Below are 26915 nucleotides of genomic sequence, written 5' to 3' on the forward strand. Positions count from 1 at the left end.
CAAGCCAACTCCAATGTAATGGAGAGAGCCATCCACATCCAGAGAGAAGAGTATGGTATTTGAAATGCATCACAGCATAATATTTTCACCTTTGTTATTGTTGTTTGCTTGCTTGTTTTTTTTTTTCCCTCATTCCCTCCTCCCCTTTTTGATCTGATTTTTCTTGTGCAGCATGATAAATGTGAAATTATGTGGGTTTGCACATTCAAATATGAATTGTACTTGTTTAACTTGTATTACTTCTTGTCTAGGAGAGGGGAAAGGTGGAGAGAAAGGGAGAAAAATATTGGAACGCAAGTTTTGCAAGGGTGAATGTTGAAGACTATCTTTGCATGTGAAAATAAAAAAAGCTATTATTATTATTTTTAAAATGTTAAACGTTATTAGGGCTTTTAATTTGGTTACTTTCATATCGTCTTTTGTATTTTTTCTTTTTACTGAATTTTAATTTAAATTTCTTCATCTTCCCATATCTTTTTTGGATGAAGCTATAGCATCTATTACTAATGTTTGTGTGATATGTGTGTAAATGGTGTGGAAAAAGTATGTTTACAAATTAATTACATTCCACCCCCTGAACTGTCCAAATCTAATTAAAAGCCCTTTGCCATTAGAATTCTATAACTGCCTAAGACATTAAACCTGTGTTATTATACATATTGTCTTTCTTTTAATACACTACATGTTCACAGACTAGTAGTATATCTATTTGTACAAAAGCATAACTCTGAAGCTAGATTAAAATTATGCTAAGAAAAAATTAGATGCTATATAATGAGACAAACACCTGTATATTTAATAATATATTAAAATTCCTTGTTTGTGGTACTTATTCAAATGTAATTTCCAGATTTATGCCTTTTTATTAGATCTATTTTTCCTCTTTTTCCACTCTGAGTTTATGATCTCTACTTTTACTTCAGCTGAAGCATAATAGATTCTTTTTCATCTCTTATTTTAACTATGTATTTTTCTGGTCCAAGTGTGTTTCTTGTTAACCCCTCCCATTTCTTCCAATCCCTTTCCCTCCTATTTCTCTGCTGGCTAAGATGAATTTTGGTACCCTATTATATGTACATATATTTCCTTCCCTCTTTTAATCAATTCAAATAACAGTAAAACTTTCATGGTCCACCCCATCATTGTCCTTTCTACTGTATAAATTTACCTTTGCATGACTCATTTAAATAATCTAAATTTTTTCCCATTCTTCTCTTTTTCTTCTTTTTCCAACACACTCTTCTTATCTATCTTTAATTCTTCCTTTATGATTATCCAAACATGACAAACAGAACCATAGCCAAGCCCTCTAGATTCCCTGTAAGACACCTGACGATGAACTTCTCTCTCCATATAAGAATGTTAATAGTTTAAGTTTGTTTAATTCCTTATGATTTCTCCTTCATGTTTATTTCTTTATTCTTCTCTTCAATCTCGTATTTGAATGTCAGATTTTCTACTCAGCTTTGGTTCTTTCATCACAAATGATTTAAAGTTGACTTTTTTAATTAAAGATGTGTTTTTTCTCTGTAGGATAATAATTAATTTTGCTGGGTAGGTTATTTTCAATTATATTTCTAAATCATTTGCCTTCTGAAATATCCTATTTTAAGTTTTCAGTGTCCTTGAAATGATTATGATCCAGCATGAAGTCTGTTCACTGCCAAACTACTTGGAATTCTGCAAATTTTTGACCCAGGTTTGGGTCTGTTGACTAGTGCACGAATTTCTGGACTTAATCACTGTTAGCCTGAAGGGAAATTTTGTAGGTGCAGAGCAATGGAAATGATGACTCACCTTTGGTTTAGGAGTCCTGTCTTGGTTATTCCACTGAAGGTTTACATGGGACTAACAGCCATTATTGAATTGCTGTTTAGCTCCTGGGTATAGTCACACAGCTAAGTATAAGAAACTTGTTTCTTGCTCATTATACAGGTAAGTTCCCATTTATTTGTGAACACTCCTAATGATGCTGGATATGTGACCTGGAACTGGCTAATGGGATAAATAGCTGCAAGATAGTGCCCATTTCCACATCTACTGAGAAATCATATTTATCCCTGGGATCTCTTTCTATGCCTCAGTGACTCTTATATTGTGCTTGGTGTCAACTTCCTTTCTGTCTCAGGGCATAGGATGTTCCTAGGTGATGTTGGTGCTGCACTCACTCCTGGCTAATCCCTCCCCAGTGTCTCTAGATTTCTCTCTTCCTTCCTTCCTTCCTAAGACACCCTAGGCTCAAAAAATGGCTCATATTACTTTTTCTTGGCTTTCTCAATTATAACGTGGTCTGGCACATTTGTTAGATTGCTGTGGAAGAGATATTCTAAGTTAGCTAAGCAAAAATGCTTCTTTCACTCCAACCATCTTGAATCGTAATGCAAAATACCATCGTTTTAAAAAGCAAAATTTGTAAGTATGTGAATAAAGTGATTATAATGCTTTGACCTAGAGATGTCACTATTAGGCATATGCTCCAAGGTTTATATGGATTTTCTTTTATTAAAGAAAAAGTTCTTATACTAATGCAGCAATTTTTGTGGCAGCAAAGAACTGGATGCAGATGGAAGCACATACTCATCAAATGGGGAATAGCTAAACTATAGTACATGTAAAAAATGGTCAAAATGATACAATATAAAGAAGGATGAACAACTTACATGAGCTAATGAAAATTAAATAAGTGCATTCAAGGACACAATATACACAATAACTACAACAAGATAAATGGAAAGAATGACAAAGACAAAACAACTGAACCTTCACTGACTCTTCTCTGGATTAATAACTTCCTACCTTAGTCATGATCTGCCTGACTCTGTCCTAATCTCACCAAGCTTCTTCTTCTGCTCCTTGTCTTATTCTTCCCCAACCTATTCAAGCTCATTTATATAAAGTCTTACTTTATTATAATGTAAGATTTTAATTATATTCAAAGCATTTAATACAATATCTGGATAAAAATAAAGCATTTTAAGTCACTGTTTGTATTGCTTTCTGATTCTACTTACTTCACTTTGCATCAATTCATTTAAGTTTTTCCATGCTTCACATACTCACCAAAAATATTCACTAATTTTAATAGCACAATGGCAACACATTGATATACAATAATTTGTTTAAACATTTCTAAATTGATGATCATTTATTTTGCTTCTATTTCTTGGCTACTACAAAAAGTGCTGCTATAAATATTTTGAGTTCATGGGGCCTCTATTTTAAAAATTAAACTTCTTGGAGTTGTATATTTAGCAGTGGAATTTCTGGGTGACAAAAGAGATAGCTCAGTCAAGTTGCTAACAGTTTATAATTCTTATTCTGAAAAAAGTTTGATTATATCCTTTGACAACAAATCTTCTGGGCAATAGATTTTGATCTTATATATTTGTTAATTGTTTATAAGTTTGGGTATCATACCTTTAATAGAGATATTTGAAGCAAAGACTTCTCTACCAACTGCTTCTCTTATTCTAATGGTATTAATTTTGTTCATGCAAAAGTTTTTCAATTTCACATAATACAAGTATCTATTTTGTCTTTTGTAGTTGTCTATCACTTGTATGGTTAAGAATTCAACTCCTACAAATAACTAATACTTTCAGTAAACTTACATTCTATAAAATAAACCTAAAAAAATAAAAAATAAGAACAAAACAACAGCATTTCCACATGGCAATAACAAAATCCACAAAACAATATTAAGAAATGAAGACCCATTTAAAATAACCAAAAAGTGCACAATTAATCTTAGCACCAATCTACAAAACACCCCCCCACACACACACAAAGCTATTCCTTCAAAGAAATAGAAAAAAAATAAAAGACATTTTAAAAAAAGAAATAGAGAATACTCTTCCATCACCACTTAAAATTCAGCTCCATACAATATGCAACTGCACATCCTCTCCAAGTCACATGCCCCCAGCTGATAACCCTACCACCATGGAGGATGTGGATGAGTATAGCAATATGGAGGAGTCTGCCATGTGCTCCAAAATCAATGTAAGCAAGAATCAGCAAGATGACAGTAAAACATTTATTGGAGGATTAAATTGAAATATAAGCAAGAAAGATCTCACTGAATACCTATCAGACTTTGGAGACTACACAATTAAAATAGATATCATAGGAAGACTGAGGTGATTTGGATTTGTGCTTTTTAAAGATGCTGCCAGTATCAAAAATGCCTTGGAAATTAAAGAACACAAGCTGGATGGTAAATTGATAGACCCTCGAAGGGCTAAAGCTTTAAAAGGAAAGGAGCCTCCCCCAAAAGTATTTGTTGATAGACTGAGCCCAGATACATTTAAAGAACAAATCAAATAATATTTTGGAGCATTGGAAGAGATTGAGAATACTGAACTTTCTATGGATAAAATCAAATGAAAGAAAAGGATTTTGTCTTATCATATATAAAGATAAAGAACCAGTAAAGAAATTATTAGAAAATAGATTGATTAGGGTAAATGTGAAATCAAAGTTGCCCAACCCACAGAAGTATACAAGCACCAACAGCTATTACAAAAAGGAGAGGAGGGGATGGTGCTGCAGCTGGCAGATGAGGTGGGACTAGAGGTTGTGGCTGAGGTCAGGGTCAAAATTGGAACCAAGGATTTAATATTTATTATGATCAAAGATATGTAAACTATAAGAGTGCCTATGGTGGTGATCAAAACTATACTGGTTTATATGCAAAAATGTTTGTAGCAACCCTTTTTGTAGTGACAAGAAACTAAAAACTGAGTAGATGTCCATCAGTTGGAGAATGGCTGAATAAGTTATGGTATATCAATGTTATGGAATATTGTTGTTCTGTAAGAAATGAGCAGCAGGATGATTTCAGAAAGGCCTGGAAAGACTTACATGAACAGATGCTAAGATAAGTGAATAGAACCAGGAGATCATTGTACATGGCAACAATAAGATTATATAATGATCAATTCTGATGGATTTGGCTCTTCTCAACAATGAGACAATTCAGGCTAGTTCCAATGATCTTGTGATGATGAGAGCCATCTACACCTAGAGAGAGGACTAAGGAAACTGAGTGGGGATTACAACGTAACATTTTCACTTCTTTTGTTGTTGTTTGCTTGAATTTTATTTTCTTTCTCATTTTTTTCCTTTTTGAGCTGATTCTTCTTTTGCAACAAAATAATTGTATAAATATATATGCCTATATTGGATTTACATATATTTTTACCATGTTTAACATATATTGGCTTACTTGTCATATAGGAGAGAGAGTGGGGAGAAGGGGGAGGAAATTGAAATACAAGATTTTGCAAGGGTCAATGGTTAAAATTATCCTTGCATGTATTTTGAAAACAAAAAGCATCAATTAAAAAAAACTATAATGTAATGGCAGATACAATTATACTGTGTATAACTATCAGAATTATGGATACAGACAGGGATATGCAGACTACTGTGGTCCACATAGCACTAGGTGGTGGTTGTAATGGGCTTAAAAATCTTGAGTTGATACACTGAGATCAAGACAGCCAAGCACTTAAGTCTAACTACCAATTGGACAATACTCTATGGGCATATGCTTGGAAAATGGCCCTTCCCACTATCCTGTGCTGGCTCGATGATTGGCGTATACAGAGGATTGTAGGAGGGACTAGGGGATGGAGTAAGACTAGCCAGAGACACTTTCGTGGTAGATGAGGAAGAAGGCGGTCGTGGAAATTCTGCTTCCATCCAATTCAATCCTATCTCTAAAGACTAAGAATAAAGGCCAAGGACTTTTGCTTATCCTGTCTCTGGCTGATTCTAAGGCATCCAGGTTGCTAACTCAGTCGTCACATTTGGTGCCCAACATGTAGACCAAGGGCCCTAATTTCACTGACAAAGTCTCTGGTGACAAGGAAATAGGGTGAGTATTTTAATAGACAAATAGGAAACTTACTTTGTTAAGGGCTAAACTAATAACCTTTCCTAGCTGAAATGGGGCAGATATTGGGAAAAGATTCTCCCCCAGTCCCAGCCCCACCACCATCCTCAGGGGGCGCTATAGAAAGCATGCTTAAGTTGATCAAGGGACAAGGCTTAATTGTAACTTGGTTGCAAATTGCTACATTCTTGGGTATATTAGAACACTTAAAGGAAGAAGAGATAGAATTAGATAATTGGAAGCTGGTAGGACAGCAGCTATGTGAATACTACAATGATAAAGGTCCTCGTTCAATTTCCAAGGAAACATTCTATACATGCAACATAATACAATTGGCCTTAAAGAATCCTGCAAGTTCTAGAAAAAAGGAAAATTCTAAAAATAGCCAGATGAGGAAGTGTGAGAAAAAAGAGGAAGACAAAGAACAGATTAAAAGTGCTATCACTGGATGGCATGAGGAGTTAAGTGAGGATGAAGGGTGTGGTGATACAACCCGGCCTAAACCAGAACTGGTTCTTGACATGCCCCCATCAAGTTCACCTTCTGGGATGGAAGGAGGAGGAGGAGTGGGAAGGGCAGTGACATCACCAGCACCTCCTCCTCAGCAATCACCCCCTCCTATGACTAGACTGTAAAAGGCAATACTTAAAGCCACAGAAGAAGGGCAGAATTTAGGTGATCTGAAAATAGATATGTATCCTATGATTCAACAGTTTAATTCTTCAGGTCAAAAAAGTAGAAGATACTCTCTTTTTGATATAGAAATCCTCAAAGACCTGAAAAAGGCTTGCACTCTTTATGGGGCTACATCAGCTTATGCTAAGATGTTATTACAGAATTTGGCTTATGAAGTATTAACCCCTAGAGACTGGAAATCTATAGCAAGGACATGCTTAGAATATGGACAAAACTTGTTGTGGCTTTCTGAATATAGTGAGCTCTTCAGGATACAAGCCCAACAAAATAGTCATAGTGGAGTTAATCCTCCAATCACCTATGACCAACTAACAGGTGTAGGTTCTTATGCAGAAATTTCAGTACAGATTAATTACCCCTTAGCAGCATATGAGCAAATTGCTACAGCTGCTATCAAGGCATGGGCTTCTCTCCCCAATAAAAACGACAAGGGTGAAGCCTTCACAAAAATAACACAAGAGTCAAATGAACCCTTTGCTGATATTGTGGGATGTTTGCAGACAGCTGTTGTACAAACTAATGGTAAAAATGCATAACAGACTTTATAAGGCAACTTGCTAAAGAAAATGCTGATGAGATTTGTAGAATTATACTAGGACTGCACAAGGATGCTCCTTTAGAGGAGATCATAAGACGCTGTGTCACAGTGGGCACAAATGCCTTTTATAGCCAGGTTATGAGGCAGACTTCCCAAGATCCCAACATGGGAAGACAGGGTCTCTTTTAGCAAAGGACTTCCAGAGAGACTCTTCAATGCTTTCAATGTGGTAAAGTAGGGCATCTGAAAGCTCAATGTTGGCATAGAGACAGAGTGAGAAAACAGGATGGGAGAACAAGACCCAATACCCCATGTCCAAAATACAACAGAGGCTTCCATTGGGCCTCAGAATGTAGCCTGATTCAGGGAAACGGGATGAGGCCCAGCCCTAGGGCCCAAGGCAAAAAACACTTGGAGCATGATGGCAGTGAATGGTGCACGCAGAGTGTGCCTAGAAGTCCAGTACCCAGATATGACCAATCAGCCAGGAAGCCATCTGATGGGAAAAGGGGATTACACAATCAACCAGTCAAGAAGCAACCTGATAGGAGAAAAGGATTACAATTGGGGAGAATAGAGTTGTATGCAGCTGGGACAACTGAGATACCCTCTGGAGAGGTGAAATCTGTTCCTCTCCAGCCTATGGATCCCTTGCCTCCAGGCACAGTAGGCTTGACCATTTCACCTCCTGAGTATACTTACAAAATAGTGTCCATCCATACACTGAGAGTGGGAAACTGAGGAATGTGTAGATAATATCCCAGTCACTAATTCAGGTACACAATGTGTGACTTATCACCCAGGAGAAGTAGTAGCATCAGGTTTACTGATAAAGAATCCTAATAAGCAATCTGAAGATAGTTGCCCAGATTTTGACTCCAAGCAACAAAATCCAGGAATATACTAGACGGCAACTGTGACAGCTGACTGACCTATGCTCACTATCTATATAAATGGCATACCATTAGAAGGACTGGTAGACACTGGTGCAGATTGTACAGTCATTAGAGGTGCCAACTGGCCCAGTCATTGGCCAAAGATTAAAGCAGACACTTATATGTCTGGTATAGGAGGATCAATAGCAGCTGAAGTTAGTGCTACTCCTTTGAGATGGATATTTGAAGGTAAAACAGGAGTTTTTATTCCTTTTATAGTTGAAAAAAAATCCCCATCAATCTGTGGGGAAGAAACATTTTAAAACAATTAGGATTAAAAATGAGTACTTCGGGTTTTTAGGCAGGGCTGCTGTTGAAGGCCTGCCCACACTTTCACCTTTCCTATCGAAAGGAAACTGATACACCAGTATGGATAGAACAGTGGTTCTTAGGTAGCGATAAAATTCAGGCTTTATTAGGTATAATACAAGAGCAACTTGACCAAGGACACTTACAACCTAAGTTGTAAGTCCTTGGAATTCCCCAGTATTTGTTGTAAGAAAGAAATCTGGAAAATGGAGGATGTTGACTGATTTAAGAAAGGTAAACAAACAGATGGAAACTATGGGAACTCTTCAGCCTCGGCTTCCATCTCCTACTCAAGTGCCTAGAGAATGGCCTCTTTGGGTTATAGACATTAAGGATTATTTCTATTCTATCCCTCTAGATAAGGAGGATATGAAAAGATTTGTCTTTTCAGTGCCCAGCATTAACTTAGCTGAGCCTTATAAAAGATATGGACAGTTTTGCCACAGGGAATGAAAAACAGCCCTACTATGTGTCAAATGTATGTTGCTGCTGCTCTTACTCTAGTAAGAAAAGCATTTCCAAAAGTTATGTTATTACATTACATGGATGATATATTGGGATGTGCACCTGAGGAACAAATGTTAGAAGTATGTCTACAAAAGACCATGGAAACACTAAGGAACTATAAATTGCACATAGCTCCAGAAAAAATTCAAAGACATGCTCCTTTTCAATATTTAGGATATGAAGTATACACTAAGGTGCTTACAATACAAAAACTGTCCTTAAGAACAAAGAAGCTAAATACCTTAAATGACTTTTGGAAATTGATAGGAGATATCCAATGGATGCGTCCAGTGTTAGGCTTGACTACCTATCAATTGCAACCGTTATATGATATTTTAAGGGGAGACAGTGGTTTAAACTCACCACGCCAGCTTACAAAAGAAGCTCAAGAGGTTTTGAGAGAAGTTGAAATGGCTTTATCCAATGTGGTTGAAAGAGTCACTCAAAAACCCTTGGAAATAATAGTTTTTGCTATACAAGAAGAATCACAGCAGTCCTTCATCAAGGAGACAGTGTGATAGAGTGGGTGAGCCTTCCAGCACAACCAGAACAAAGCCTTACTCCTTACCCAGTGCTTGTGGCTAGAATTTTATTAAAGGCCATTAAGAGAGCAGTACAATTATCTGGGATAAGACTGACAAGATTTATACACCTTTTATATTAATACACAAATTAATGTGTGCTGCAAAACCATCTCAGAGTGGCAAATTTTATTAGCCATGGCTCCAAATTTTACACATGGGTCTCCATTAAAGATAACCAGACTATTACATAATTGGCAATGGATTCTTGAAGAAAAGGTTTCTAAAGTTCCTCTTAAAGGATCAACTATCTTTACAGATGCATCCAAACATAATATTTGTGCTGTATACTCTCATGATTTAACTATAAAGAGAGTAGTCAGAACTCCTTTTCAGTCCACTCAGCAGAATGAATTGTATGCAATCATTCTAGCTCTTATTATCCAGGAGATATAAATATAATATCTGATTTAGCCTATTCAGTAGGTGTGGTACAAAGAATTGCCATAGCCCAAATAAAACTTGCACCCTCTAATATATATCAGCTCTTTAAGGAACTTCAAGAGCAAGTGAGAAAGCATCCAGGTAAGATTTATATCTTGCATGCCCATTCGCATAGTGGACTTCCAGGTCCTATTTTTGATGCGTGTGTTAATTCAAAGGCAGATAAATAGCCTTCTAGCTATGTTGGCCAATACTCCTTTATTTCAAGAAGCTCAGGAATCTCATTCTAAATATCATCAGGCTGTTTGAGCTTTATGTTTACAATGTGGAATAACAAGAGAAGAAGCTAGGAGGATAGTAAAAGCCTGTACAGCTTGCCTTCCTTTCCACGCTCCTACACTGCCTCCAAGGAAGAACCCTTGTGGTTTGAGACCCAATGAAGTTTGGCAGATGGACATGACCCATTATATATCTTTTGGTCCCCTGTCTTTTATCCATGTTGTAGTAGACAGTTTTTCAGGATTCACTTTTGCAATACCAGCAGCAAAAGAGACAGCCTGAGTGATCACTGAATTCCTTATCCAAGCATTTGCAATTATGGGTGTGCCACAAGCAATAAAAACAGATAATGGACCTGCATATACTTCTAAACATTTTGCACACTTTTGTGCATAGTATAAGATTTTACACACCACTAGCATACCTTTTAATCCTCAAGGACAGGCAATAGTAGAGAGGAAAAACAGAGACATTAAGACGTTCCTCCAAAAACAAAAGTAAGGGGGAGCCACAGGTAACCCTAGAGAACTGTTAAATCTAGCTCTTTATACTATCAACTTCTTGATTTTTGACAAAGATGCACTGGCTCCGGCAGACAGATTTTATAACACACCGGAAGAGTAGTGTCCAGTGCGAGCAGCTCCACTATCTTTAAATAATTGCCAAGTGATGTGGAGAGACCCAGAAAGTGGTGAATGGAAGGGACCAGATAGGTTAACTGCTTGGGAGAGAGGGTTAGCTTGTATCTCCACAGATGGAGAAGGTATCAGATGGGTGCCAATGAACCATATTCACCTTGTCCATTGGAGCGAGACGGAGCAGACACTTGAAATGAAGGAGAAGACACAAGAAACATCAGTGGTTCTGTTGCTGATGTGCCCACCACTGAAAGAGGCTGGCAGTTATGGCGTTTGACTCATTGACATCAAAAATTATTGGACTTGAAAACCCTAAGGAATCATTGGATTCTCTGAGACACGATAAGATTGTTGTTGGACTTGAAAACCCTCAGGAATCATTGGATTCTCTGAGACATGATAAGACTGATATAGGACTTGAAAACCCTCAGGAATCACTGGATTTTCTGAGAAATGATAAGATTGTTGCAGGACTTCAAAATCTGCTAGAATCATTGGATTCCCTAACACATAAAAAGACTGTTGAAGGACTCCCCAAACTTGCGGGGATCATTGGATTCCCTGACATGTGAAGCAATAGACAATAGATTGGTTTTGGATTATCTCTTGGCTTCTGAAGAAGGTGTACTGTTGTTTACATATTCTCCTTCTAGGACTTCTGGAAATATTTTACAATACCATGTTGATTCATATTCTTTATTATATCACTACTTGCAAGTACAATTCATGTTTGTTACAACACATCGAGCCTGCACTGACTGTGGGAAGAGTCATCACTAATAGCCTGTGCATTATTGCTATGTGCTTGTGTAATACCTCCCATGCTAATGGGTTTGTGCATACCTTTTTCTAATAAGACCCTTCAGCCCAGAAACCCGCTAGCAATCCCCATTTCCCTTTGGTGCTTTTCATCTCCCTTCCTGAGATGTCAGGGAGGGCATGATCATCTCCTTTTTAGTGCTTTTACCTCCCTTCCTGAGAAGTCAGGGATGGCGTGACCACCTGTGTTCTAAAACAAAAGAAACCGGGAGATTTAATGGGCTTGAAACTCTTGAGTCGATGCACTGAGGTTAGGACAGCCAAGTACTTAAGGCTAATTACCGACTGGACAATAATCTATGGGCATATGCTTGGAAAATGGCCCTTCCCACTATCCTGTGCTGGCTCGATGATTAATGTATACAGAGAATTGTAGGAGGGATTGGGAGTGGAGTAAGACTAGCCAGGGTCACTTTGGCGGTAGAAGAGGAAGAAGGAAGGTGGCGGAGATTCTGCTTCCATTCAATTTAATCCTATCTCTAAAGACCAAGAATAAAGACTAAGGACTTTTGGTTATCCTGACTCTGACTGATTCTAAGGTATCCAGAGTGCTAATGTGGTTATCACAGGTGGTAATCATGAAAACAATTGGCAAACATATAAAAGGAGGACTTGGAAAAAACAGATGCAGATGCTTTACAGCAGCTTACCTTGCAGGATGATGACAATGAATGGAGAGTAGTCTTCTATTGATCTGAACTGACTATGTTGTTTTAGAGTTTTAGGGTACATGACACAACTGTGTCCAATTGTATACAGTGACTGATTTTGTTTTCTTGTTTTTGTTTTGTCCTTTGCCATCTGTTATGACAGGTATGGATTTGTGCTTATTTAAATTTTATTTGTATAATTTCACATTAAATGATTCTCAAAAATAAATTATTTATGATTGTTAAAAAAAAAAGTAAAGAAAGAATAACAAATTAATTGGAGGAATATTCAATGCTTGTGTCTAGTACATGGATAATTTTTTCTTTATTTGGCAATCAACTCATTAACAGGAAAGGTGTTTTGTTTTGTTTTTATGAGATTATTAAGATATATGAGGTCATTCTTATATATTTTTCACATGTGGTACCAAAATACTTCTCCTTTTTTCTTAGTGATAATACATACAATAAATATATTTCCCAAATTCACAGTGGTATTACTGAATTTAAATTCTGCAATTTAAAGTAATAACAACAAAGGAGAAACATCACAAATAATGTACTTTCTGTGGGATGTGAAAGTAGAATTTTGGGCAGAACTGATTCAAGATAATGACAAATAGTGACAAAGATTATTAAGGAAGTGAAAGAAAAAATATGACAGTATACCTTTTCAACATCTGCTTTCGTAACATTAATGTCAGCATCCATTTTTTCAAAATACTGTTGTGCTCTGTCAGCTTCTTTGCAATCTCTCTCAAATCGTCGTTTACTCTAAAAGCCAAAAAGAAAAGTGCACAATTATGAAACCATTACGAAGAAGCAAAATAAATTACTTAAAATTAAGCTCAATAATGAGCACCTATGTCTAAAATAATTTGCTGAAATCAGTGTCATATACTTTCACTTAAAATGTGCATATATTTATTTCAGTAACAAACAGGACAAATACTTGTTAAGAAAATATAATATTCATTGTACTCCTTTAGGACTCACCTTATCTTAGAACTATTTTAGAAGAAAATTTCATTAAAGTTGCTTTGAAAGAGTCGATAAATATATATTTTAAAGAAGGTTTCACTTACTGATTCAAGTTGTTTCCAGCAAGTTTCAATGTGCTGTTGTGCCTTCCGACCATCATGGAAATGCTAGAAGGAGAAGAAATATAAATATGAAAAAATTTCTCACACATGAAAATAAACTTATGGTTAAAATAAATTTAAGAATTCAAAATGAGAAAAATAAAAACATAGTAAAGTGGATTAAGGATATTTGTTGAAGAAGACATGTTTCAGAATTTCCAGTCCAACTATATACATGGTTGGATTTAGCTGAAATGCTAAACTTTTTAAAATTTCCTTTCTGATTCTTTGTTATATAAGATAACTCTCTGAGTGGGGGAGAAAGTACTGGAAAATGAAGGCAATACAAAAATAAGTTACCAACAAAAAGTTTGAAAAATTTTCATTCCAAAAAATAAGAATATATTTTATAAGTTATTTATACATTTGTAAAATACAAATAAAATATAAACATTTAAATAAAAATTAATTTAGATTTTTTATTTATAAAAATTCTTTATGTTATTAGTTCAATTTGAGGACTGAATCTCACAAAGTTGGAGGTCTATTACGATCCTATCAGTTGTCAAGACAATTATATATCACAGAAAAATTAAAAAATGCAAAGCCATCTCCAAAGTTTAGCAACAACTATATTGTAATCATCTTGTCCAATGATACTAAGATAAACAGTACAGTCAGTACTAGCTGAAGATTTATAATACCTAATGTGAAAATTATTTAATACTTTTCACCTTAATAATCTTTTTTTTTTTTTTTTAAATAAAACACCCTTTCTATTAGAATTGACTGCCAAATAAAACAAGAATTTCCCAGGCACTAATACAAGCATTGAATATTCCCTTCAGTTAATTTGTTATTCTTAATTTTTTAAAACAATCACAAGTAATTTATTTTTGAGAAGTATAAAAATAAATCCTCCAGATATAAATTCAAAAGGATAAGATAGTTTTTCAGAATAACAGAAAAAATTCCCCTGACTTTCTAAAGCCTGAAGAATTTCTACACAATGGTAAAAATAGGTGAAGCAAAAGCACACTTCCTGTCATTTGAGAGTCATTTTATTGTAAGGTAAGCACAGCATAGTAATTTTACCAACTAGAGTATGGTAACAGCTTTACCAAAAAACAAACAAATAAACAAACAAACAAAAAAACACTATAAAGCTTTCTTTTTTTATTTTAATTTTTCACTTAACAGTATCTTTTTTTCAATTACACAAGTAAAGACAGTTTTCAACATTTACTTATTAGAAGATTCTGAGTTCCAAAATTTTTTCTCCCTCCCTTCTTCTCCTCTACTTCCCAAAGATGGCAATCTGACTTAGTAAACCATAAACTTTTTATTAATTTAAACATATTATTTGTAAAAGCTCTGCTTCCTCACAATGCCTGATTTTAAGAGTATTCTTGCATTTGTGATATTACTTACTTACAATTAGAAGTCAATGAAAATTATATCCCACAGCATTAAAACTTGACAATGTGATTTTTGAGGTGTTAATTATGATCTCTGATAATTTTGTAGAACAGTAAAGGAAAAAAGAGAAGAAATTGTTAAATGTTGTCCTGATGTGTAAAAAGATGAAAGAAGTGGATTGATCAAACTCTAAGTCAGTGATTTAGACTTTTTTTTACTAGCAAAATTCTTAAATTCATGAGACATTAATACATTGCTGGTGGAGTTGTGAACTGATTCAACCATTCTGAAGAACAATTTGGAACTATGCTCAAAAGGCTATCAAACTGTGCATACCCTTTGATCCAGCAGTGTCTTTACTGGACCTGTATCGCAAGGAGATTAAAAAAAAAAAAAAAAGGGAAAAGGACCCACATGTGCAAAAATATTTGTAGCAGCCCTTTTTGTTGTGGCAAAGAACTGAAATTGAGTAGATACCCAGCAGGAATGGCTGAATAAGTTATGGCATATGAATGTAATGGAATATTTTTATTCTATAAGAAACAATCAGCAAGATGATTTCAGAAAGGTCTGGAGAGACATATGAATTGATGATAAGTGAAGTGAGTGGAAGCAAAAGAATATTGTATATAGCAACAACAAGATTATGTAATGATCAACTGTGATGACTTGGCTCTTTTCAACAATAAGATGATTCAGGCCAATTCCTGTGATGACCGCATATTTAAAATCAGCCGGAGTCAAGAATTCAGGTTAAAGGAAAAATCTTCAATCTTTATTGAAGTGAAGAGGTGAAAAAGGACTGCGATAGCAATATGGGCAAATAAGATTGCAAAAGCAATATGGGCAGCTGCGACAGGAAGCCAGCTAGCAGAGAGAGATCTGAGCTGAAGGGCCGTGGCAAAGGCAATGTGAGCAGCTGTGTCAAGACGTCAGCCAGCAGTCTCTCCTTCCGCTTCCCTTTCCACTCCCTTGCCTCCACCCACCAAAAACGTCATTTCCTATACAACACATCAGGATTTGCACAAAGAGTGGGTGGGGGCCAATCTTTCTCCAAGCATATATATTAATAGAGTATGATCCAATTACTATTTAGCCTCATGTGCTTGGGACCTCAGTGTATCAACTCTAGCCTCAGCCCATTACAAATTTCAAAAGACTTGGAAGTGAAAGAACCAATGTGCTATCTCCATCCAGAGAGATGACTATGGAGGTTGAATGTGGATCACAACACAGTATTTTTACCTTTTTTGTTGTTGTTTGCTTGCTTGTTTTTTTTTTTCTTTCCCATTTCCCCCCTTTTTGATCTGATTTTTCTTGTGTGGCATGATAAATGTAAAAATATATTTAGAAGAATTGTACATGTTTAAGACTGCTTGCTGTCTAAGGGAGGAGAGAGGTGGTGAAGGAGGGAGAAAATCTTGGAACACAAGATTTTACAGGGGTGAATGTTGAAAACTATCTTTGCACATATTTTGAAAAATAAGCTTTTTATTATATTATTATATTATAAAAAAGGACAGTTTACAAGCACTTAATAAGTGTAAAAATGGTCATTAATAGCTAACACAGGTTCAACAAAAATTGAACATATGACAGTATTTCCTTTTGGATACTGTTACAAAAGTGGAAGATCTAAGGAGAGCCTTTTTTTTAATAACAAAGAAATATATATATATATGTGTGTACATACACACACACACACACACACACACACACACCCTCACCTAAAGGATAACATCTGCAATGAGGAAATGCCATAAATTATTCCAATAAATACGAGGAAGAGGAAAACAGGGACAAGGAACAAAGCTGCCCCCTCTTTCCACTGTTATTCGACAAAATTCTGGAAATGCTAGTAATAGGAAATAATATATAAATTAACACATAAACTGAAAAAGAGAGAGAAAAAATCATCTCTGTTTGTAGATAACAAAATAATTATCATAGAAGAGCATGGAGAATACAGAAATTCAAACAATAGATTTAAGCAATGTGACAAGAAACTAAATAAATATTGGTATTTCTATGCCATGTTGAGAAAAAAATCTAGAAAAATATAAAAGAAAAGAAAATTCCATTAGAAAGAACTACCAAAACAATAAAATGTTTGTCTTTCAATTTACTGAGCCACAAACAAGACATTTAATAAATCAATTGACAGAATACTTTAAATAAATAAAGTATTAAATAACATAATAAAAATGAGAATATTGTTTTACAGATTTGGTCTATACCACACTAATTAACTACTAGTTATTTTATAGAACTTGCCAAAATATTGGGGAAAAAATGATAAAATTCATTTAGAGGTATACAAAAACCTACAATATCAAGGGAAATAATGAAAATGAAGTAGAAATGAAAAGAGAACAATAATTTGAAAATTCATATTATAAAAGTTTAATTATCAAAATTGTGTGACACATAAAAAAAAAAAGGAAAGTGATCACTGAAACAAATTAAATAAGTAATCAAATGAGATAATATTTCTAAAACACTTAGCATAGTTCCCAGCACAAAGTAGGCACTTGAGAAATGCTTATTCCAATCTTCCAATGTTTTAAAAAATATTTTGGGGGCAACTAGATGGTGCAGTGGATAGACTACTGACCCTGAAGTCAGGAGGACCTGAGTTCAAATCTAGCCTCAGACACTTATTAGTGTGTGGCCCTGGGCAAGTCACTTAACCCAATTGCCTCCAAAAAAAATATCCTGACAAAATTTTTAAAGTGCACAATAAGTTTTTATTATTGATTTGCATTTATTAGTATTTTTCCATTACTTTTTTAAGTTTCGAGAATCAATAAAATAAAAAAAAAAATCAAGTCCTGATCTGTAATGTTTACCAATTTCCAGTTTAAATATTCACACTGAAAAGTTAATAGCTAGTACATGCTGGTTCCTTCCTATCACTGGAAGCATGCCCTATTTCATTAGAATTGCTGAAAAATCCAGAAAACATTTTGGCAAAAAACAAAAAAGATTTAAAACAGCACTGCCAACTACAACGAGTTCAAAAGGAACTCGTTAGCTGTTAGCTGAACTTGAGTATAAAAGATATTTCATAATCTTACTACTGATTGTCATGAGCCCTTTGACCTAATCTATTTCCAGCTTGGGTCAGTTAGCCCTTCCTTAAGCAGTTTGGTGTCCCCTTGCTTCTAAGAACTCATATACTGGTGCTGGACTTCATGGAAACACTCAATCAGCTTAGCTTTGCTGCATTATTCAAAACATTAAAGCACAGATGATCCACTAGTCTCAGACACCTGAAAGCAAGGATTACATCTGCCTGGATGGAAACATTGTAAAGAAAAACAACTTTGAAAAACTTGAGCATTACAATCAGTGATGAAACAAGTGACCTACCTCATGACAGAGATAAAATACACAGACCTGGTGCAAAGACATATATTTTTGAAGATCTCTGTGGATTCATTATTTTCGACTATGCATATTATAAGGGCTATTGAGTTTTTCCCCATTTGTTTTTAATGCAAGTGAGGTATGAGGAAATAAGCAAGATTAGCAAGAGTGATGACAAAAATAAAGCCACTGAAACATTTTTTTAATGCACGGAAGAAAACAGAAGTTTAAAAGGAAGCATAGATAAGCAGAACCGTTTTGACAGTAATAGAATTTTTTTGTTGTTGTTATTGTTGCTTTTCCTTCATTCTCAAAGAGGACCATGATATTAGGGAGGTGATGCCACAAAAAGCAAGTAAGTTGGATTTAGGTGAGGGAGGACTGTGTAAAGCCACCAGTCTCACTTCCTTCTCCAGAGTCATCTGGATCCAGTGGCAAGGTATAGATCAAGAAAACTAGAGATGGCGCTGGAGACAGTGGGAGGCACCTTGCCTTTTCAAGCTAGGATCTTTTAATAGGTTTCAATCTGACTGAGGCAACACACCCATTCATCCAACTTAGAACAACCTCAGTGAGTAAAGCTGTCCTGCAGATTCAACTTAACTGGTTAGTTGGGCAACACAATTCTTTCTTTGTTTCTTTTTTTTTTTTAATATTTTATTTTATTTTATTTAATAATAACTTTATATTGACAGAATCCATGCCAGGGTAATTTTTTTTACAACATTATCCCTTGCACTCGTTTCTGTTCCAATTTTTCTCCTCCCTCTTTCCACCCCCTCCCCTAGATGGCAAGCAGTCCTATATATGTTTAGATATGTTGCAGTATATCCTAGATACAATATATGTTTGCAGAACCAAACAGTTCTCTTCTTGCACAGGGAGAATTGGATTCAGAAGGTAAAAATAACCTGGGAAGAAAAACAAAAATGCAGATAGTTCACATTCGTTTCCCAGTGTTCTTTCTTTGGGTGTAGCTGCTTCTGTCCATCATTTAGCAATTGAAACTGAGTTAGATCTCTTTGTCAAAGAAATCTACTTCCATCAGAATACATCCTCATACAATATCGTTGTCGAAGTGTATAATGATCTCCTGGTTCTGCTCATTTCACTTAGCATCAGTTCATGTAAGTCTCTCCAAGCCCTTCTGTATTCATCCTGCTGGTCATTTCTTACAGAACAATAATATTCCATAACATTTATATACCACAATTTACCCAGCCATTCTCCAATTGATGGGCATCCATTCAATTTCCAATTTCTAACCATTACAAACAAGGCTGCCACAAACATTTTGGCACATACAGGTCCCTTTCCCTTCTTTAGTATTTCTTTGGGATATAAGCCCAATAGAAACACTGCTGGATAAAAGGGTATGCACAGTTTGATAACTTTTTGGGCATAATTCCAGACTTTCTTTTTTTCTTTGGTTTTTTTCTACATACCATTATGAGTTGGTGCTCTGCCAAAAGGAATATAACTATTTTTTGATTCCTGAAACCTCCCAAGATATCTTGAGATTTACTTTTAAGATTTCTTTCTTAAAGACCATGCCTTTAACTCAAATCACTTGCGATCTCATTGACTGCTTAACAACAGGTCCAATATCATGCCCTACTTGGTCACAGTTTGTGCCCAGATTGACTTAAAATGAATGTAAATAGCAATTGTTTCTGTTCTGGCTGGAAACCCAGAGGGTCTTCCCCTCCCAGATTGGATTTTTTTTTTAACTGGGTAAAAAAGACCATTCTAAGTTCCAAATATTACCTATTCTTAATCGAAAAATGAGTGTGGTCTGAGTTAAACTGAAATCAGTTAAAAGACCTTACTTTATATCCATACCCAGAAAAAGAACTGATTGTGTCTGAATAGAGCCTGAAGCATATTTTTTCTTTCTTTTTTCTTAAGGGTTGTTTTTTTTTTGGGGGGGAGGGAGGAATCTATGTTTTCTTTTGTAACATGACTTTTATGTAAATACTTTACACAACTTCACATGAGCCTTCTCAATGTGGAAGGATGTGGGGAGGAAGGGGGAGAATCTGAAACTCAAAACTTTAAAGACAAATGTAAAAAAAATTGTTTTACATGTAACTGGGGGAAATATATATGTATATTTATAATACATATATATGTATGTATGTATGCATATATGGGGAGAGACAGACAGACAGACATAGACAGACAGAACTTAGCTTAAAAAGTCTCCCATTGCATCCAGAGCCATCTCCAGTTATCCTGATCTATATCTTGCCACTGGATCCACATGGCTCTGGAGGAGAAAGTGAGACTGATGACTTTACACTGTCTACCCTTACTTATTTGCATGTCATGGCGTCACCTCTCTGATATCATGGTCCTCTTTGAGAACAAAGGATAAACAACTGCTATGAGTAGAGCTGCCCCACTGGAGACCAACTGAACTGGTCAATTGGGCAATAGAACCTTTTCTGCTTCTTGTCTATTTCTCCCTCCCCCTCAATACTCTTACCTGTAAGAGCTCTGCCCAAAGAACTGATTTTATACATTATTTTTTTTATTATATGCATGGGTAATTTTTCAACATTGACATTTGCAAAAATTTCTGTTCCAACTTTTCCCTTCCTTCCCTCCACCCCCTCCCTTGGATGGCAGATAGTCCCATACATATTAAATATGTTAAAGTATATTATATATTATTTTAAAAGCAAGTAGTATGAAATGGAAATTTATGATTTCATACAAAACACTCATATTCTAATGTGTCTATGGAAATGCTCAATTTTTTGCGCTTTAATTTTAGAATAAAAGAAAATAAAGAGAGATAAACCAAACACATTTTTAATGAGATTAAACTAATTCAATTTAGAAAAAGATGCAATTTTGTTTTTTAAAAGTGAACAAAATAGGGGCAGCTAGGTGGCACAGTGGATAGAGCACCAGTCCTGAAGTCAGGAGGACCTGAGTTCAAATTTGATTTCAGACACTTAACACTTCCTAGCTATGTGACACTGGGCAAGTCACTGAACCCCAATTGGCTCAGCAAAAAAAAAAAAAAAAAGTGACAAAAATAAGAATGTCCATTTTTACCACAATTATTCAAAAATGTACTAGAAATGCTAGCTATGGCAGTAAGACAAGAAAAAGAAATCAAAGAACAATAAGCAACAAAAAACCAAAGCTATCATTCTTTGCAGACAATATGATGATATACTTAAAGAATCTTGGAGAATTAACTTAAAATACTAGTTTAAGTAATTAACAACTTTAACAAAGTTGCAGTTTACAAAATGAAAACACATAGATCATCAGCATTTCTATAATTACCAACACAGTCCAGCAAGAAGAGACAAAGAGAAATTCTATCTAAAAAAACTACAAACAATATAAGATACCTGGGAGTCTATCTGCCAATACAAATTCAAGAACTATAAGAACATTCAATTACAAAATACTTTCCAAATAAAGTCAGATCTAAACAAATGAAGAAATATTAATTATTCAGAAATTGATGATCATCATCATATTGCTAATCTGACCCTGCCAAGCCTCAATCTTAGATTATTCCCACCATCTACTGTGGATTTTGCTTCTACCCACACAGGAACTTAATAAAGCTGAAAAAACGTGAAAACTGTGTTCATTAGATCCACTACAAATTTATATCACATAACTCCAACTGGATCTTCACAATGGCAAAGCAGTCCTTTTAAATGTCCCAAGTAATTCATTAACCCCCTCACCAGAGTAGTTCTTGCAATCTTTCTATATACTACCCTCTACTCCAGAGATCCCATTGAATCTCTTTTGCTGGATTCGTTCACCTAGGTCATGTCTACTAAAGATGGGTATCCCCCAGGGTCTCAAAGGCTCTCTCCTGGGTCCTCCTATCTTTTCAGAATTTATTATTTTATTATTTAATCTCACCAACTTCATGTTTCTATCTGCTAATGATTCTCAGATCTACTTATTCAGCTCTAATCTTTTTCCTAACTTCCAATCTCACATCTTCAAGTACTTTTTTGGACAACTCAAATTAGATGATCCATTTGAGTTACCTTAAATGCAACATATCTATTTTTTTTCCTTTTTTTTTTTTAATTCTTTAAATAACTTTTTATTGATAGAACCCATGCCAGGGTAATTTTTTACAGCATTATCACTTGTACTCACTTCTGTTCTGATTTTTCCCCTCCCTCCCTCCACCCCCTCCCCCAGATGGCAAGCAGTCCTTTACATGTTGAATAGGTTACAGTATATCCTAGATACAATATATGTGTGCAGAACCGAACAGTTTTCTTGTTGCACAGGGAGAATTGGATTCAGAAGGTATAAATAACCCGGGAAGAAAAACAAAAATGCAAGCAATTTATATTCATTTCCCAGTGTTCTTTCTTTGGGTGTAGCTGCTTCTGTCCATCCTTGATCAATTGAAATTGAATTAGCTCTCTTTATCGAAGAGATCCACTTCCATCAGAATACATCCTCAAACAGTATTGTTGTTGAGATATATAATGATCTCCTGGTTCTGCTCATTTCACTTAGCATCAATTCATGTAAGTCTCGCCAGTCCCCTCTGTATTCATCCTGCTGGTCATTCCTTACAGAACAATAATATTCCATAACATTCATATACCACAATTTACTCAACCATTCTCCAATTGATGGGCATCCATTCATTTTCCAGCTTCTAGCCACTACAAACAGGGCTGCCACAAACATTTTGGTACATACAGGTCCCTTTCCCTTCTTTAGTACTTCTTTGGGGTATAAGCCCAGTAGAAACACTGCTGGATCAAAGGGTATGCACAGTTTGATAACTTTTTGAGCATAGATCCAAATTGCTCTCTAGAATGGCTGGATGTGTTCACAATTCCACCAAACTGTTTTCCCACATCCCCTCCAATATTCCTCATTATCTTTCCCTGTCACTCTAGCCAATCTGACAGGTGTGTAGTGGTATCTCAGAGTTGTCTTAATTTGCATTTCTCTGATTAATAATGATTTGGAGCATATTTTCATATGTCTATAAATAGTTTCAATTTCTTCATCTGAGAATTGTCTGTTCATATCCTTAAATGCAACATATTTAAAACTGAAGTCATTATCTTCCTATTTCCAAATTCCCCATTCTCAATTCATAACTTTTCCATTACGATTAAGAGCAAGACTATCCTTGCAGCCACTCCATCACACAATATTTCATCATTATTCTTGATTCCTCACTCTCTTACCTTGTAATATACAATTCATAAGCTGAGTGTTGTTGCTTTTACCTTAACAACTATTGAATATATATCCTTTCCTCTGACACTGCCACTACTCTGGTTCAGACCTTTATCATGGTCACACCTGGATTTTTGCGATAGCTAGCTACTTAGTCTCCCTGACACAGGTCTCTCTCAATCTAGTACATCCTCCACTCAACTGCCAAATGAACTTAAAATAGGAAGCTAATCATGACAACTCCTGCACACACTCAATAAACTCCAATGGCTCCCTTTCACCTCACTCAAATACAAAATTCTCTGTGTTGCATTCAAAGTCTTTCACAACGTAGCCCCCTCCTACTTTTCCAGTCTTCTTAAAACTTACTCCTCTCAATATATTTTATTCACATAAAATATTCCATCTCCAGACACTATCTGGAATTCTCTTTTTTATCTCTACTTCCTGGATATCCCTGGAAGATAAGACTTCAAGTCTTAGCTAAAAAAAACTTTCTACAAGAAACTTTTTGTGATTCTCATTAAGATTAGTGCCTTCCCCCTATTTATTATCCCCAATTTATCCTGCACATATCTTGTTTTAAAATATTTGTTTTCATGATGTTTCTCCCATTACTGTTACATCCTTGAAGCAGAGATGATTTCTTGCTTTTCTTTGTATCCCTAGCACTTAATATAGTGTCTGGCATATAATAAGTATTTAACAAATATTCTTTGATCTATAGATTCTACTGCTAGGTATATCCCTCAAGGAAATCAATGAAAGGCCTCAAATAAACTAAAATATTTATTACTAATTTTTTGTAGTTGTCAAAAATTGAATGCCCATTTATTAGAGAGTGACTAAGTAAATTAGGACACATGAACAGAATCGAATATTACTATGAAATGAATATATTGAAGCATGTATAGAAAATGAAGTAAGCAATATACACAACATCAACAACAATAGAAACAAAGAAAAGCAGTAATACAACAATAAAAATGGAATGATAAAATTATAATGAAAAAAGTTTGTCCTTAAAGAACTGAAGAGAATACATCTCTCTACTTTCTTTGTAGAGATGAGAGATCAAAGGCATGGATCCCTTCTTTTTTTTTTTTTAAAAATTTTATTTTATTTAGTAATAACTTTGTATTGACAGAATCCATGCCAGGATAATTTTTACACGACATTATCCCTTGCAATCACTTATGTTTCGTTTTTTCCCCTCCCTCCCTCCTCCCCCCCCCAAGATGGCAAGCAGTCCTATATATGTTAAATATGTTGCAGTATATCCTAGATACAATACATATTTGCAGAACCTAACAGTTCTCCCGCTGCACAGGGAGAATTGGATTCAGAAGGTAAAAATAACTCGGGAAGAAAATCAAAAATGCAAATAGTTCACATTCATTTCCCAGTATTCCTTCTTTGGGTGTAGCTGTTTCTGTCCATCATTTCTCCAATGAAACTCAGTTAAGTCTCTTTGTCAGAGAAATCCACTTCCATCAGAATACATCCTCATACAATATCGTTGTCGAAGTGTATAATGATCTCCTGGTTCTGCTCATCTCACTTAGCATCAGTCCATGTAGGTCTCTCCAAGCCTCTCTGTATTCATCCTGCTGGTCATTCCTTACAGAGCAATAATATTCCATAACATTCATATACCACAATTTATCCAGCCATTCTCCAATTGATGGGCATCCATTCATTTTCCAGTTTCTAGCCACTACAAACAGGGCTGCTACAAACATTTTGGCACATACAGGTCCCCTTCCCTTTTTTAGTATCTCTTTGGGGTATAAGCCCAATAGAAACACTGCTGGATCAAAGAGTATGCACAGTTTGATAACTTTTTGGGCATAATTCCAGATCACTCTCCAGAATGGCTGGATTCGTTCACAACTCCACCAACAATGCATCAGTGTCCCAGTTTTCCCGCATCCCTTCCAACATTCATCATTATTTTTTCTTGTCATCTTAGCCAATCTGACAGGTGTGTAGTGATATCTCAGAGTTGTCTTAATTTGCATTTCTCTGATCAAAAGTGATTTGGAACACTCTTTCATGTGAGTGGTAATAGTTTCAATTTCTTCATCTGAAAATTGTCTGTTCATATCCTTTGACCATTTATCAATTGGAGAATGGCTTGATTTTTTATAAATTTGAGTCAGTTCTCTATATATTTTGGAAATGAGGCCTTTATCAGAACCTTTAATTGTAAAGATGTTTTCCCAGTTTGTTACTTCCCTACTAATCTTGTTTGCATTCGTTCTGTTTGTACAAAGGCTTTTTAATTTGATATAATCAAAATTTTCTATTTTGTGATCGGTAATGGTCTCTAGTTCATCTTTGGTCACAAATTTCTTTCTCCTCCACAAGTCTGAGAGATAAACTATCCTATGTTCCTCTAATTTATTTATAATCTCGTTCTTTATGCCTAGGTCACGGACCCATTTTGATCTTATCTTGGTATGTGGTGTTAAGTGTGGGTCCTTGCCTAATTTCTGCCATACTAATTTCATGGATCCCTTCTTGCCTTCAACAATACTTCTTACAGTGTCAAACTTTGAATATGATAACTAGCTTTAATGTTCTTCATTTTCTTCATAATAAGGGATAGCCTTCTCAGGATAAGAGAGGAAAAACACAGTGGGAAATAAAAGTGATGTAAAAACAAAAGAAATCAATTACTTAAAAATTATATTCAAAAAAGTGACAAATGTCAAATCCTTTGACATAAAGATCACAATACCAGATATATACCCCATGAACATCTAAGACAGAAAATAAAATAAGATCTTATATACTCCAAAACATTCATAGTAGCACTTTTTGTGGTAGCAAAAAGCAGGAAACAAAACATATCCGTCAATAGGAGGAATAGTTAAACAAACTGTGGTACATGAAAAAACTGAAAATACAACAATGAAATCCAAAACAGAACATTCTAATTTTAATGATCAAATTTGTCCATAAATTCATAAAAAGAAAAAAGAAAATTGAAGAAGAAATAGGAAAATGAAACTCCTTCCCTTCTTTACAGAGATGGTTTTATGGGATTAGAACATTAATCAACTTAGCTTATTAAGATTATGTATATTATCATAATAAGCTAAGTTGATTAATTAGCCTATACTGCACTTCCCCTGCTTTTCTGTTGTTGCTATTTTGTTGCTCTTGTTTCATGAACTTCTTCACTGAGTGGCAGGATTTTAGAAAAAAAAAAAAAAGATATTTGGAAATGAAGTTAAAAATAGATAAGCACAAAAATCTTTAAATGAAGTCTACTGTAAAACTACATTATATAGGTATATGGAATGCTTTAAAATGAGTACTTTCAAAAGAATTAATTTGTAAGTCACCAGTGTTGTGCTGAGTGGTATGACTTCTTTCAGGAGAGTGTTTTGAGAACTAGAACCAAATTCTGGTTCTCCTTCTAGATTTTTAAGTTACTGTACCTTGATCATTAGGTAATATGCCAATCACATTGGATTGAGTTTGATTAAAAGAGATCCTAATCATCAGAGGTTAGGGTTTGACTACATAATTTATCATGAACGCTTTTAGTCCTTGATCCTAATACATTTCTCTCTCCTAAAAGAATAGGTAATCATAGC

The 26915-nt window shown here is 35.2% G+C and overlaps 1 protein-coding gene and 1 pseudogene across 7 annotated transcripts in view; one reads left to right on the plus strand and one right to left on the minus strand.

Annotated features, from left to right (window-relative positions):
- Positions 1 to 26915, minus strand: part of FNBP1 (formin binding protein 1) — a 183923-nt gene that overhangs the window by 61973 nt on the left and 95035 nt on the right. For all 7 annotated transcript variants that reach the window (XM_051980187.1, XM_051980185.1, XM_051980186.1 and 4 more), the window contains exons 5-6: positions 13321 to 13383; positions 12905 to 13009 (exon numbers count right to left, since the gene is read on the minus strand). In XM_051980187.1, the coding sequence (XP_051836147.1) occupies positions 12905 to 13009; positions 13321 to 13383 (168 nt within the window). The remainder of the gene's footprint in view (positions 1 to 12904; positions 13010 to 13320; positions 13384 to 26915) is intronic.
- LOC127550897 (heterogeneous nuclear ribonucleoprotein D-like) lies at positions 3728 to 6003 on the plus strand (annotated as a pseudogene).

Source organism: Antechinus flavipes, chromosome 2 (assembly GCF_016432865.1).
Source record: "Antechinus flavipes isolate AdamAnt ecotype Samford, QLD, Australia chromosome 2, AdamAnt_v2, whole genome shotgun sequence".
Classification (NCBI taxonomy): Eukaryota; Metazoa; Chordata; class Mammalia; order Dasyuromorphia; family Dasyuridae; genus Antechinus; species Antechinus flavipes.